This window comes from Lupinus angustifolius, chromosome LG11 (genome assembly GCF_001865875.1).
Source record: "Lupinus angustifolius cultivar Tanjil chromosome LG11, LupAngTanjil_v1.0, whole genome shotgun sequence".
NCBI lineage: Eukaryota > Viridiplantae > Streptophyta > Magnoliopsida > Fabales > Fabaceae > Lupinus > Lupinus angustifolius.
Genome location: NC_032019.1, coordinates 22914758 through 22930801, shown reverse-complemented (window position 1 = coordinate 22930801; position 16044 = coordinate 22914758). Strand labels below are relative to the sequence as shown.

At 34.0% G+C, this 16044-nt stretch overlaps 2 protein-coding genes across 3 annotated transcripts; both read right to left on the bottom strand.

Moving 5' to 3' along the window:
• On the bottom strand, positions 7120 to 9275 carry LOC109359842 (V-type proton ATPase subunit G1-like). The gene is made up of 4 exons (XM_019604536.1): positions 9272 to 9275; positions 8002 to 8025; positions 7548 to 7648; positions 7120 to 7441 (listed from the first exon to the last, which is right to left on the bottom strand). The coding sequence occupies exons 1-4, from the start codon at positions 9273 to 9275 to the stop codon at positions 7298 to 7300; spliced, it is 273 nt and encodes a 90-aa protein (XP_019460081.1). The 3' UTR covers positions 7120 to 7297.
• Positions 9413 to 12075, bottom strand: LOC109358996 (V-type proton ATPase subunit G1-like). 2 transcript variants are annotated; one of them, XM_019603481.1, is made up of 4 exons: positions 11945 to 12075; positions 10295 to 10383; positions 9841 to 9941; positions 9413 to 9734 (listed from the first exon to the last, which is right to left on the bottom strand). In XM_019603481.1, the coding sequence occupies exons 2-4, from the start codon at positions 10380 to 10382 to the stop codon at positions 9591 to 9593; spliced, it is 333 nt and encodes a 110-aa protein (XP_019459026.1). In that variant the 5' UTR covers position 10383; positions 11945 to 12075; the 3' UTR covers positions 9413 to 9590. The 2 variants fall into 2 exon arrangements, with proteins under 2 accessions (XP_019459026.1, XP_019459027.1); XM_019603482.1 differs by having other exon boundaries at positions 11941 to 12056.

Below are 16044 nucleotides of genomic sequence, written 5' to 3'. Positions count from 1 at the left end.
CATTATACCGGCGTTGGAATTTATTCCAACAAAGCCGAGATGGCGAACAAAGAATAAAACTGAATTCACTTACTTAATCAAATAAAAAGGAAACACACCGAAATGAGGGAATTTCCGCTTTCAACAAATTGGCACTACTGTCAGGATGATTTGTTGAGAGGGGAAAACCTCCTCAAAAAAAATATCATTCAACAAATTGGCGCCGATGCCAGGGAATTGCTTTAATAATAGAACATTTCAAGCTATCGCTCAAGCTAAAAATCCACCAAAAGCTGGTCAAAATCACCCACGGGGTCTCGCCCGGGCGAGGTACTGTCACTCGGGCGCCCAAAACTGCCCAGAATATGCCAAACGTCTGCCTGGCTCTCGCCTAGGCGAGAACCACTCGCCCAAGCGAGGCTGGCTCGCCCAGGCGACAATTAGGCCCCTCATCCACTGCTTCTCCCTCGCCCAGGCGAGGCTAGTCCAGTTGCCAGGACTATTTTCCTCTCCCTTTTGGGCTACAGCATCAAAAATCTCCGCTATTTTCGATCCCTACGCATTTTAGTTTCTCGAGTGGTGTTCCTTCAAGGATAACAACCACAATACTTGATATTTTAATCTATCCGAGGGCATATAGCTTAAGAAATCATCCGTACTTAATCCAGGCATGCAATCATTTGGTTAAGTACATGTTTCTAAAACAAAAACAAATATAACTCCCAACTTTTGAGGTAGTTGGGAGATCCGGGTGTCATATTCGGACAACTCTATGTCACGATGTATTATCTCTCACCTTGGGTTGTAGTGCGGTTGATATCCTTTACGTGAATGCGTAGGTTGTCCGACTTCGAACGCTTCAAAACTAAATATAGAAAACTCAATCAGTGATTTGCGAGTTAAATCGTTTACCTGCTAACTCTAAGGTAAATACATCATTTTAATCCATTCTAAGAACATCCAAGACTTTCATCCATCTGGTCCAAGATTCATATTCTTGAACCATTCTTTATCCTTTAGAGTCTCGTTCATGATTCCTTTCGTGTTCATGATCATTTCAACACCTTTTTATAAGGATTGTTCTCATGATCAAAACGACATTTTAAATCAAACATCCTTGATTTCATCATCATCTCTTTTCATCAAAATTAACACATGCATATATTTTAAACACTATAACAGCCCCATGAACAACAATATTTCATGGTTTCAAAACAACAATTTCTAAATTCACAAAAACCAGTTTCTCAATTTATTGAAAAAAACAAGAGTTGGGAATATTATTCGAAAATTTCGACGGTTGAAAACGTTCGTAACATGCATATAAACATCATACTAAAATCTTGTAAACAACTAATAGTTAGATTTCTAAGAGATTATGAACAAAGAACTAAGAACTTGCCTTGGAGTTCTTGAGAAAAATCTGAATGAAGAAGATAGAAATGAAATGAAGAGTCAAGGGTTCTCCAAGTTAAATGGCTCTTTTAAGGTGCAATGAATCTTATTTTGGAGAGGCAAGCCAAGGGTTTCCAAGAGTAAATGGTAAAAGGGTAGATGAAGGGTTTAAGGGGTTTAATATAAAAGATGAGTATTTTTGCTTGCTTGCCCAGCAAGTTTCACTCATGAGAGAGAAGTGACTTCTTCAGCGAAACATTCGCAATGAGACCATGCCCGAGTATTGTCTGCTAATAATCGACTGAATATTAAAATATTCTGATTACGGTTAGAATTTCCGAATGTCGAATTCGGAGTAGAAAAATATTTAGAAATGCGTCACGGGCAACTTGATATCTATTCTGACTCAAAATAATATATTGAAACCAATGACGCAATCAGAATTCGATTCCGAGCTACGTAACTCAAAAACACGTTATTGTGCCAAATTGGGCGAATTTCAACCCAACAGCAGTCCAAGAACTTCCCGTCATAGACAATTACAAACAATTACCACAAAATAGGAATTCACAAAACAAGACTACCACTCAACTATGGTTTAGCCAAGATCATTACTGATAAATTTCTAAAATTAATTTTTGTTTACATAAATAATTAATAAAACTACTCGAAAATTTACGATGTTACAATAATAGTTTAGTAATTTAATAAGCAAAAGGTGTTTTTTTAGAAAATACTTTTAAGTTATAGTTAATTGATTATCCTCTTTTTATAATCGACTAAGAGGTTGTAACAAATCAATAATCAATTACGTGGTACATAAAAAGAGTTTTATAAAGGAATGTTTCATCTTACAAGTATCACAAGAGTTCAGAAACTAAGTCGATGAGAACTGGATACGTTTTATATTTTTCAAAGAAAAGTTGTTTGTCATCTCTCAAAGTGGGAAGACGATTTATGATTAATGTTGTCATTTTGCTATTAATTCCTTTTTGATAAATAAAAATAGTTTCTTTAATAAAATAAATGTGAATATAATTATTATAACTTAAATAATGAAAAATTAAATTTGGAACTTAATAGTAAGGTAAGGCTTGTGTAGTATCTTAGTTTTTGCTCCAGATTGAGAAACAATGGTAGTCAATAATATTGTCTATTTTATCTCTCAAAGGGTAAAGACAATTTACAACCAATATTGTCTATTTAGTATTAATTATATTTTTACAATGGTTGAGAAATGATCACTCTTCTTACTACTGCATCTTATATCTCTCGAATTTGGAAAAGAGGTTCACAATCTATTTTTTTATCTCCTAACCTCAATTGATAAGAAAACAGAGTAGCCTATTAATCAATTTTCAATCAGAAATATACGGTCTTGATTTTCCTATTTCTCATGTTGGATGCAAAAATAAAACATTGTTTTATTCGACGATATCCTGATCTCTAATCTTAGTTTTATTATTTCTAACATCTTAGTTTTAAATTATTTATCGAAACCAATTGTTTCTCGTTCCACTGTTCAATTCTTAATGAACATCTATAAAAACATTATTACAAGTGGTTTTGTTATAATTATTTCATAGGTTTATAACAATCAATTAATGAGATGTTATGAAATCATTTAATGAAGAGGAGGTAATAAGCCATAGAGAAGCTGAAAGGGGTTTTTGTTGTGCAGAAGGGGGGAAGGGAGCCTATTGATGACATGAACATCATAATGTACAGCAAAATTCCATAGTTTAGGTGGAAGCTTGGATTGAAGGTAGATAGCTCTAGCAATACTTAAGATATGTTGATTCTTCTTTTCCACTATTCCATTTTGTTGGGGAGTACATACACAAGTTTTTTGGTGTGTGATTCCCTTTGAAGAGAAGAAATCATACATTAAAAACTCTACATCATTATTACTTCTAATGTGTTTGAGTTTAGTATAAAAGTGAGTTTCTATGAAGGCTACAAAACTCATAATGTGTTGCCTAGTTTCAGTTTTGGATTTCATCAAGACTACTCAAGTAAAATCATCCACTAAAGTCAAAAAAATAATTGTGGAAAAAATAGAAGTAATATAATAGGCCCCCAAATATCTACATGGAGAATATCAATACATTTTGTAGATGGAGTAGTGTTGTTACAAAAGGAAGTCTTTTCTGCTTAGAGTAATGACATATATCACAAGTAGAGTTTTTATTGCTATTAAAAGATAAGAAAGGATATTGCTTTGAAATACTACGCATAATATATTCTGAAGCATTTCCAAATCTGTGATGCCAAATGCATTGAATTTCCTTTTTATTTGTTAAGTTTGTGGGACAGAATTGGCAAATCTAGAGGGTGATGGTTGGGCAGAATTTATAACAAAAAGTCCTTGTTGAACCAATGATCCTCTTGATAGTATTCTGCAAAATTGAACAAGATTTATGATGAAAGATCAAGTGGCAGTCCAAAGATTGAATCAATGTATTTACTGAAATCAAGATAACATGAAAATTAGGTACATATAATACATTGAGCAATATCAAATTCTGGGATTTTCAATCGTAATAGTAATAGAAGATGTGATCTTGTCACCATTAGGGAGTGTAGTTAAGATGAGAGAAATGGATCTTGTATTTCGAAAATTCTTTGGATCAAAAGTGATATGGTTAATATCACTAGTACCAAGGATCCAATACTTAGTAGATTTACCTATTTTTGGTGAGGGGATAGCAAAATTGGCAGTGGGCAAGATACTTATGGCAGAGTTTGCAGCAATGGAATTGGTGGACATCTTTGATTGTTCATGGAGATCTACGATCTCCTTAATTTGCTCACTAGTGAAAGCTTGGCCTCCATCACTCCTTACTGCAATATTGTCACCATTACTATCTGGAATGTACCCAAAATCTGATGTCATTTGCTTGTTTCCTTGGTATCTAGGAGGATATCCATGTTTCAAGAAACAAGTGTCTATTGTGTGGTTAGTCCTTTCACAATAGATGCATAATTTGATTGAGGTTCCTCCTCCACCATTGAATGCTTTCCCTCTTCCTCTATAAGATGTGTTTCCTCTTCCCCTATTTCCATTGAAGGATCCATTGTTTCTATATTCTCCATTGCCTTGAGACCGAAAATTCAAAGCCATGAGGTCATTGTCTAATTGTGATGTCATAGAGGTGTTATTATGCCTTTCTTGTTGCATAAGCATAGAAAACACCTTGCTAATTGTGGGAAGGAGATCAATTAACATAATTTGGGTACGAACTTGTGAGTATTAGTTACTCAATCCCTTGAGGAATCTGATTACATAGTCATGTTCCCTATAGCCCTTCATTGATTCAAGGATTCCACAAGTACATGACATCCCACGGTGGCAATTAGGTATTGGTCTGAAGTTTTTTTATCTCCTCCCAAAGGGTTTTTAATTGGGTGAAATACTCTGAGACAAAAAGGCTACCTTGGCTTAATCTATAAAACTCTTCTTGTAATTCAGTAATGTGAAATACATATCCTTGTGAAAATCTATCATGCAAATCTTTCAATACTTTTGATGCATCATCCATCCAGAGAATTGACTTCACAATCGTGTCTTCCACTAAGTATTGTAGCCAAGACAGAATCATGGTGTTGCATTTGGTCCGTTGAGAATGAAGAGGAAGTGCTTTAGAAGGTTTGGGTATGCTTTTGTCTATGAACTCTATGTTGTTCTTTGGTTGAAGAGCTTCATGGCACTGGTCCAAGAATGATAATTTTTGCCATTTAGAGAATGAGAGACAAGAACCAAAGTTTGATTCTCATTGAAATGTAGGAAAAAGGGTTTGAGGAATTTGAGTTGAAATCTACATAACTCTGATTCACCATTGAAAGGTTTGCAAGAAGAGAGAATGGATAACCAATAATTTGAAAGAAGTGAGGTAGAAGATGTAGAAAACAATGGAATCAAAAGAGGAAGCAAGGAGAGGACGAATCAGAGCTTATTAAGCTCTGATGCCATCTCAAAATCTCCAAGATAAGGAGGAAAGAAATTCAGAGAAAGAAATGAAAGAAGAGAAGAGAAATAACTTGTGTGTTTTAGTATTGAATGAATGAATGAATAAAAGAAAAGGTAGAAGACTAGATTTATACAAAGAGAAAACCAAACCCGTACTATAAAGAGAAAACCTACCAACTTAACTAACAAACTAATCTAACTGGAATTCCCTAAAATAGAAAGGCAACAAAAAAAACTAATAGAAACTAAAGCAAACTGATAGGGGATCACTTATTTTCATTACTTTTATAATTACAATAGACATATTTTTCACAATTTTCTATTGCAGTAAATACAACCCAAAACATAACCATAATTTTAAACTTTGAAAATGTTCAAATGAAATATTCTTAATACCTAGATATTTGTTTCATTAGTATGATAGAAAAGGAGCATGGTTACTAATATATGTTGATCAAGGTTTTAAATCTCTTAAGCATGTGATCCTCGGTTTAATATCTAGATTTATGTGTATGGATAACAAAACAAGATCCAAACTTAAATATGGAATAAAGATTACATCTCTAATATTCCAAGTCAATCACATTCCACCAAGTAATATAAAAAAATTTAATTTCTATTTTTACGAATTTTCTTTTTAATTAGGTAATATTCTTTCATTGGATTGGAACATCATTAGGACACAAAAAATGAGACATATGATCTCGTATGTGTCTACATCTCAAGATATTAGTTTCTCAAGTATGGCTTAAGAGGGAATCAGGACCAAGAATAACATGTATATTTTTGTCCAATGAGAGACTCATAGGAGGTCTTATAGGGTGTGTGGTTTTTTTTGTTGCTTTTAGGTCGATTGATATATTTTTTGCAAGGGATGGTTCATTTTTATTTTATTTTCTATTTTCAAATTGTTATGAACAAACAAAATAGTGTTGAGCTTCAACTTTAGGGTATGTCTCTCTTATGTTCTTGTTTGCTTATATGGCAGCTGCGCCACTGAGCAAGTGCCTAGGAGAAGCTCGAAACCATAATCACTTTGTGAAGTGTTAGCAGTCGAATAAAAAGATAAGTCATGATGATCATGTCAAAGGATCGTGAAATTCAGCCATTCTATGAAATGCTCGATTGGAGTAGCAAGTTTTCTCTCAAAAAGGATTGGTTCAATTGTCATACAAAGGACATATAATAAATGTACCACTTTGTCTACGTAATGTTTAACTGATTGGATCAGAGGCTTTCTTCATAATATGGTCATTACTTCTATGTTCAATCAGAAATCTTGATAGAATAGAGAGTATTGACAAAATAAGGAGTAGGCCAAAAACCCCTATTACTAAAGTGTACCAAAGGCGCCAACGTGGCACTTAGGAGGGAAGTAACAGATTCTTGAAGTGGTAGTTAGGATAGGAATTGTATAAAAGGTGGGGAGGGCTAGTGTAAAAGCAGTTTTGGAGTAAGAAGTGGTTAGCTAACTGATTTGAAATTAATTAGGAAGATTCTACTTTTTCTTCTCAATCTTGTAATCCTTTTTTAAATCAATAAAAGCATAGGATTTAGGGACTTCGTGTGTGTTCGTTCTAGATTCTTCCTAAATTCAATACCAGTTCTAACAAATTTACATTCAGACTAAGAACTCATGGTTTTTATAAATATGACTAATTATTGATGCTTCTACTTATTAAGAAATAATCGGAGAGGGAGTTTACAAAACAAATAAACCACATACTCCGACTTTACTTCATATGCACGGACAGAACTAGTCTTCACACACCTTGTTAAAGGGTAACACAAATAGAAATGTCCTCAAATTCTGAACTGTTTATTTTAACAAACAAAATAATTGTTTTGAATACATCAAGCAAATTGCAACAAAATATCTAGAGTCAACAATAAACTCAGAATAATAATCAACACAGTTTAGGAGTTTGCAGCACGGATATAACATCCACAGTCCTAGTTTTTGACTGTTGTTACATACTTGAGGAGCATAGTGACAACATCATCCGATATTCTTCCAGCCTCTGTTTTCAGGTGAGCAATTTTTTCATCAGTCTCTTTCTCAAGCCGCTTAACGTTAGCACCAGAATCTCCGCTACTCTGTATTCATAGAAAAGCATGAAAACGAGTTAGAGAGTGCATAATGACAGAATAAGGTAAAGGTGTAGTCTAACAGCGGCATTTATGAAATTAATCTTGGACTTACGTCAGAAACTTTCTTTTGAAACTCACGCTCAAGCTGAGCTCGGTATTCTGCAATCTCCTTTTCAGCCTCTTCCTTGGCCTGTTTCAACCTAGCCAGTTTTTCTGACATTGGAGATGCAGAGTATCACACTGATTAGTGTACAAACAAAAGAAAGTTGTGATAAACTATACAAGTAGTAATATAGCAATAATTTTCAATATGATAATCAGTTCCATCATATATCAGGAGATATCCGTTGCCCATCATAAAACCAAGAACTCATCTTTCCCTTGCAGGTAAATTTAAAAGACCAATGCAAAAACTAAAACAAAAAATATAGGGGGAGAACAAATCTCCTTTTACATAAGTGGCTTAGTACGGCATAAAATTTTAATGGAGAGGCATATGTAGACAACGAATCAGAAGTATTCAAAGCAAAAACACTGGCAGACATGAAAAAGAAGTAAACAGAAACCATTTTTCGCAGCAATGAAATATTCTTAATACCTAGATATTTGTTTCATTAGTATGATAGAAAAGGAGCATGGTTACTAATATATGTTGATCAAGGTTTTAAATCTCTTAAGCATGTGATCCTCGGTTTAATATCTAGATTTATGTGTATGGATAACAAAACAAGATCCAAACTTAAATATGGAATAAAGATTACATCTCTAATATTCCAAGTCAATCACATTCCACCAAGTAATATAAAAAAATTTAATTTCTATTTTTACGAATTTTCTTTTTAATTAGGTAATATTCTTTCATTGGATTGGAACATCATTAGGACACAAAAAATGAGACATATGATCTCGTATGTGTCTACATCTCAAGATATTAGTTTCTCAAGTATGGCTTAAGAGGGAATCAGGACCAAGAATAACATGTATATTTTTGTCCAATGAGAGACTCATAGGAGGTCTTATAGGGTGTGTGGTTTTTTTTGTTGCTTTTAGGTCGATTGATATATTTTTTGCAAGGGATGGTTCATTTTTATTTTATTTTCTATTTTCAAATTGTTATGAACAAACAAAATAGTGTTGAGCTTCAACTTTAGGGTATGTCTCTCTTATGTTCTTGTTTGCTTATATGGCAGCTGCGCCACTGAGCAAGTGCCTAGGAGAAGCTCGAAACCATAATCACTTTGTGAAGTGTTAGCAGTCGAATAAAAAGATAAGTCATGATGATCATGTCAAAGGATCGTGAAATTCAGCCATTCTATGAAATGCTCGATTGGAGTAGCAAGTTTTCTCTCAAAAAGGATTGGTTCAATTGTCATACAAAGGACATATAATAAATGTACCACTTTGTCTACGTAATGTTTAACTGATTGGATCAGAGGCTTTCTTCATAATATGGTCATTACTTCTATGTTCAATCAGAAATCTTGATAGAATAGAGAGTATTGACAAAATAAGGAGTAGGCCAAAAACCCCTATTACTAAAGTGTACCAAAGGCGCCAACGTGGCACTTAGGAGGGAAGTAACAGATTCTTGAAGTGGTAGTTAGGATAGGAATTGTATAAAAGGTGGGGAGGGCTAGTGTAAAAGCAGTTTTGGAGTAAGAAGTGGTTAGCTAACTGATTTGAAATTAATTAGGAAGATTCTACTTTTTCTTCTCAATCTTGTAATCCTTTTTTAAATCAATAAAAGCATAGGATTTAGGGACTTCGTGTGTGTTCGTTCTAGATTCTTCCTAAATTCAATACCAGTTCTAACAAATTTACATTCAGACTAAGAACTCATGGTTTTTATAAATATGACTAATTATTGATGCTTCTACTTATTAAGAAATAATCGGAGAGGGAGTTTACAAAACAAATAAACCACATACTCCGACTTTACTTCATATGCACGGACAGAACTAGTCTTCACACACCTTGTTAAAGGGTAACACAAATAGAAATGTCCTCAAATTCTGAACTGTTTATTTTAACAAACAAAATAATTGTTTTGAATACATCAAGCAAATTGCAACAAAATATCTAGAGTCAACAATAAACTCAGAATAATAATCAACACAGTTTAGGAGTTTGCAGCACGGATATAACATCCACAGTCCTAGTTTTTGACTGTTGTTACATACTTGAGGAGCATAGTGACAACATCATCCGATATTCTTCCAGCCTCTGTTTTCAGGTGAGCAATTTTTTCATCAGTCTCTTTCTCAAGCCGCTTAACGTTAGCACCAGAATCTCCGCTACTCTGTATTCATAGAAAAGCATGAAAACGAGTTAGAGAGTGCATAATGACAGAATAAGGTAAAGGTGTAGTCTAACAGCGGCATTTATGAAATTAATCTTGGACTTACGTCAGAAACTTTCTTTTGAAACTCACGCTCAAGCTGAGCTCGGTATTCTGCAATCTCCTTTTCAGCCTCTTCCTTGGCCTGTTTCAACCTAGCCAGTTTTTCTGACATTGGAGATGCAGAGTATCACACTGATTAGTGTACAAACAAAAGAAAGTTGTGATAAACTATACAAGTAGTAATATAGCAATAATTTTCAATATGATAATCAGTTCCATCATATATCAGGAGATATCCGTTGCCCATCATAAAACCAAGAACTCATCTTTCCCTTGCAGGTAAATTTAAAAGACCAATGCAAAAACTAAAACAAAAAATATAGGGGGAGAACAAATCTCCTTTTACATAAGTGGCTTAGTACGGCATAAAATTTTAATGGAGAGGCATATGTAGACAACGAATCAGAAGTATTCAAAGCAAAAACACTGGCAGACATGAAAAAGAAGTAAACAGAAACCATTTTTCGCAGCATTCACAATCCGTTGTGCTTCTTGTTCAGCAGCCAACAACTGTTGAATTCCACCTTGACCTCTATTGGATGCCATTCTGAAATGGAAACAATTTGCATCTATCAACAAATGGGTAATTGGATAAATGAAGCTAAGAGAAAGTAACCTTAAAGGCAGTCCTTTGGCAACACAATTGAATAACTATGCAAACAAACTACCTTGATCGTCACTTGGAAATAGAACAAGGAATCAAACAGTAGTAAAATAACAATTTTTATTTTAACATTGAACTCAACAAATTATGTAACCAAGTACTCTTCTAACTAAAAAGGAAGGAAGAAAATTCATTACAGGAATAGGTTAGGTACTCTTTTACCTAACCAAGTACTCTTCTACCAACATGATACAGAGTGTGTAAGCATGCCACAACATAGATTATTGAGTAACAGCATTATCCACAAAAGTTTCAATTGAATAATAATGCTCTAGTGTATCAATTTCATTTCCTACCATTATCCTTTGCTGGATAAAAGGAATATGAAGTCATGAACCCAATGGAAATATTTGGAAATAAAAGACTTCCAAATCCAATAACTAACAAAAAAGGTGCTTCAGAAAGTCTCATTGATCAGTTTTGAATACGATGTTACAAAAGATCGATGGATTTTTTACCTTCATTTTTTACAACTATACCAAACCGATCTCAAACAACAACTATTATCATGATGAAATCCATGAAGCACTAAACGAATGAACTAAAATTATTCAGAGTGACCATGATTATCTCTTTCCTTCAGTTCCAACCCGAAAAAGATGAAAACAATACATCATTCACAATGAATAAATGCCAACAAAAGTACTCCAAAGCTAATTCAAAATATAAATAAATGAGAAGTACACTAGGGTCATAAAAAAGAATCACAAAATTTGCAAAAGTGAAACTTCTCTGAATGATCAAGACAAACATATTTAAAAATTTAAAGGGTAATCACACCAATCTCGCTTGAGATTTAATTTAATTATTATACTCTGTATTCCTCTTGTTTTCAAAGAGATGCTCACCATCCATATTCAATTATCACAATAGTACCAAGTAAGTATAACTAAATGAAAGGTCAGATCAGTGCAATTTCCCATAAATTTAGTTAAATAAGCCACTAGAACAAATCAGATTTATAATAACAGCGTTGTTCGTGGTCAAATTGAAATCAAAGAGAAAAATCTTCAACTAGCATTCAAAATACCACAAGCCAGGCACACAGTATAACCTAATTTAAACAATTCAGTAATATAATTATACAACAACTACCGAGCCTTAATCCCACTTGGTTGAGTCGGCTACATAGATCGAAATATGTCACTGAATATAATAATAACAATAATGTTTCATCAATCGCAATAAGCGTCTTTAATAACATTAAGAAGCAGAGATCGACAATTGAGGGATCTAAATCTAGTTATGGTCCTTTTTTTGTTGATAAATTAGAGATAACATTAATGAGAACAAAGAGAAAAAGAAGTTAAATTGGACGGCGATTGGTGGAAACGATGTCGAATCAGATAAGAGTTGGAATCGCGTGGAAGTTAGTAGATCTGAGTGAAAATGGAAAACGTGGAGAAGAGAGAGAAGCGTAAGGAAGAGATTGGAACGTACGTACCTATAGGGAGAATAATTAGATTCAGAAAGAATAGGAGAGGCTGAAAGATGAACAAGAATTTGGTCGCTCAGATTCCTACCCTTGTCTTACCACAAACTGGTTTTGCTTTTGCTTGTTAAATCATTTAACAAAAAATATGTATATAAATTCTTAACAAAAAAACTGAATTATATTTTCTTTTTTATCGTTTATATTTTTTAATAGTTTAGTTTAGTCTTATTTATTATGAAACAAATATTTTCCTTCATTTCTCAAAAATAAATTACATTTTGGTCTTATCCTCCTAAATCCTAATAATGTTTACTCTATGCATATTTTGGATGTAGGTGTACGCGTGTATAATTGATTTTCTTATTCGTCATGACTTATGACAAGTAATATACACCATTAATTCCATCGACTGTATTCTTCTCTGGCTATGCTTGATTATTAAAGTCCAAGCAGACCTGAGTTACCTTTCTCTTGTTGTCTACATCCCACTTAGAGCAGGCAAGGGATACCTCAAACATAACCTAATGCAGAGAAGTTGAAAGAATTTATCAGACTTTTTGTGCATTGGAGCATGAAGTTGGAACATTTTGTTTTCTATATAGCAGTAAAGGGTAGAACTTACCAAGGATATAGTGATACAAATTGTAGGAAAATATTTGATTGCCTCCTTGAGTTTGAATTAATGTACATTTATGTATATAGGTTGTTACATGATACTATATAACCTTCCCAAAATTTTCTTCAATGAATTTTTTGAGTTTTGATGTGCGTAATAAGTGTTATTGTTTGATTTGTGATGGAAATGAGAGCTCAACTTTTATTAAACTGAGTTCTACTTATACATTAATACACATTTGATGAATGGTAAGGAATCAGTATAACTTCTATAGAAGCTTACTATAAGCAGCTCGAACAGAAAGCTAAACAAACCAACTGCTACCTTTATATAACAGTTGCATAGTATACAAGTCTTCCGCTTACTACACTTACTCTGATTTGGGGAAAATAAATTTATTCTATGCAGCCTTACTTACCAAAGTAAGTATTTTCAGAATTTGTAATTAGGTCACAAAACATCATTATTGTGCTCTTAACACTTCACCTTATTGATAATAATGATGTCTGTAGTTGTGGATTTGACAGTAGACCTGAGAGAAAAACAATCATTTGAAAGGACCAATATTCCAAACTGTTAAGCAAAGAAAATTGGTAAAATTAAAAGCAAAAAATGGGAGGCTAAAACCATATCTTATGAAGATTTGGGTGTTAATCACCCAAAAAATTACCAGGGGAGTTATATAGTACTTTAGCCATAGAGTGTTGTTCATTATATCAGTTGTGTCTTTCTACCCATCTTTTAGTTAGTTGTTCTCTTCAATTATTCTACCTGGCGTTTAAATTAGAAAGATGCAATGGTTTTTTTTCTAGCAAGGATTGTATTGAAAAACATTAAAATGTATATTATATCCCATAAAAAGTTATCTCTACTATGCTCCTAATTATAGAGGATAGATGTAAATTACTAAATCATAATTTCTGAAGCAATTGCAAGCTTTATAAAACTGATAATATCATTCAAGGCCTCTTTGGAAATCTCATTCCAAGTTGCTGCACAAGCTATAATTAAATTTATGTTAATTATCGACATGAACACATTAGTCTAACATGAAATACTAATTTCCAAGGCTGCTCCTTTGCTTCCTAATTTATGTTCAAAGACAAGGCCAGAAAAGGACAACATGCACCAAAGTTGTGACCCCATAGCATATCAGCAATGGAAAAACATTGTTTTGGCTCTCAAGAAATTTGTTGAGGCACTAAAGGATTCCATAAGCAAAGAGGCCAGGGATCATCCACCTATTAAACATTCCAGCTTGGGTTGATATCTCATGTGCATTAATGATAAGGGAATGCTCATCCCTAGAAGGACAAGCATTGCCCTTTATGTGTAAATTCCGAGCATGCGATACTAACCAGCTCCGTAAGCTTGGCCACATAATGTCTCCAATGCACTCTCTATTCCAAACTATAAAGATATATTCAAATCAGATAAAATTCAAAGAAGTTTGCAGCAATGATTATAATATAAACTCATTTCATGAGGTAAAAGTTACATTAAAATGTTAAAAGATATATTATGAATAGTTCTATACATTTATGCACAAAGATTGGAAGTGGTATAGTGAATTAGTCTAATACATTGTAAGAAAGTTAATAAAGAAAGTATTAGAGTTATGAATTTGTAATTCATCCTACATCAGAAGACATGTATATGTGTATACATAGGGGTGTAAAAGTTCGGTTCGATTCGGTTTTTGATGTAATTTAGTGACCGAACCGAACATAAAGATATGGTTCGGTTCTGAAATCTGCTTTAATTGTTTAACTGTTTCTTTAACTGTTTAACTGTTTTGCAACAAATATAACCGTCTATTCTCTATGCTACAAATACAAGGCATTGTTCAGAAAACCATAACATTGCATTCTATTGTATAGGGCTGTTTAGAGAGCATTTTGCATACGTGTTTTACTGTATTTTGCAAGAGAGTTGCATGCGTGAGAAGAGAGATTATGTTGGTTTAATTGCTGTTATATGCTTACTATTTTTGCATAATTTTGTATCCATTCTTATCTTGCTCACATACTCATGTATTAGATTTTGTTAGAGAGAAATCATTTTGTATATTGACATTGATTAACTCATTTAAATCTTTCTTAAGTGGTTAGTAAAAGGGTTAATCTTTGAGTCTTTATCTTGTCATATTTTAAGCATTATTGTGCTTAGTATACCTTGATGTTTAACGTGTTTTTGTGTAGTCTGGATTTGTCTCTTGGTGTGAGATCACCACAGAGATTGAGGTTCTTCACCAAGGCTAGGAGGTCTTGATTTGAGGATAAGAATCTTAGTTGGGGCTAGTTCGCGAGAAAGGTTTTCTTATAGGCGAAGGGTAGAGTCAAACCAAGGATTTAGAGATCCTAGATTTCAAGAAGGGAGCGTCCTATGTGCTTGTAATTGAATTGGTATTTGTATCCATTTTTCAATATTGTGAAGAAAGAAAATGTCCCTGATCCAGAAGGGGAGGCCTGGATGTAGTTTACAGTGGACCGCAAATGAATCAGGATAAAAATCCTTTTTGCACTGTTCTTTCTCTCTTTATCTTCTTTATGTTTCTTGCCATTATAAAATTGAATCTGTAATTGAAAAATTGGATATTTGTTTACTGCCATATACTTAATAAATGTGCGTAAAAATATCTGTATTATATCTGTTCAATTTTGTTTTAATTACTGTGCAATTTGCCTGTCTGATCATTCTGTTATGTGCAATAGTTAATCGATTAAATCCTGTTGTTAATCGATTAACTGGACTGTTTTCCAACAGTTAGGTTTTGGTTCAAGAAGCGGTGATTGTTAACCGCTACACCTATTCCACCACCCTTCTAGGTGTTCCTAGACCACTGATACCTAACAAGTGGTATCAGAGCTAGTACGACGTGCTAGCTTAAACGCATCTGCGTGATCCGAAGGGAATTAAAATGGGTTCCACCAACCCCTTTGGCGGTGATGGCGCATCCATTAACCGTCCTCCCGTATTCACTAGCGAGGGTTATGCCTACTGGAAAGTCCGAATGAAAATATTCATTGAGGCTATTGATTCGGATATTTGGGAATCCGTAATCAGTGGCTCCTTCGCCCCACTTCACTTAGTGTTGGCGAACCGAAAGAAAAACCAAAAAGCTTACGGATCGATGAGGAGTGCAAGAAGGTCCAGTTCAACCTTCGTGCCAAAAACATCATTACCTCGGCCCTATCCTACGATGAGTTCTTCTGGGTATCTCTATGTCAAAGTGCCAAGGAAATGTGGGACACTTTACAAGTGACTCACGAAGACACTAGTGAATTCAAGCGCGCCCGGCTAAATGCGCTAACTCACAAATACGAATTATTTCGTATGCTACCGAGTGAATCAATCGGCGATATGCAAAAACAATTCACTCGCATTATTAACCATCTTATCGCTTTAGATAAGGTGTTCACCAAAGGAGAGATCACTAGTAAAGTCTTACGCTATCTTGACAGGAGATGGCAACCTAAAGTAACAGCAATCA

Excerpts from the sequence above, each read along its gene's own strand:
- LOC109358996 (XM_019603481.1), bottom strand. The coding sequence starts at position 10,382 with ATGGCATCCAATAGAGGTCAAGGTGGAATTCAACAGTTGTTGGCTGCT. Across the intron at positions 9,942-10,294 it reads TGTGAATGCTGCGAAAAATG|AAAAACTGGCTAGGTTGAAA; the intron begins GTTTCTGTTTAC and ends CTCCAATGTCAG. Across the intron at positions 9,735-9,840 it reads TTCAAAAGAAAGTTTCTGAC|AGTAGCGGAGATTCTGGTGC; the intron begins GTAAGTCCAAGA and ends CTATGAATACAG.
- LOC109359842 (XM_019604536.1), bottom strand. Across the intron at positions 7,649-8,001 it reads TTTCATTGCTGCGAAAAATG|AAAAACTGGCTAGGTTGAAA; the intron begins GTTTCTGTTTAC and ends CTCCAATGTCAG. Across the intron at positions 7,442-7,547 it reads TTCAAAAGAAAGTTTCTGAC|AGTAGCGGAGATTCTGGTGC; the intron begins GTAAGTCCAAGA and ends CTATGAATACAG.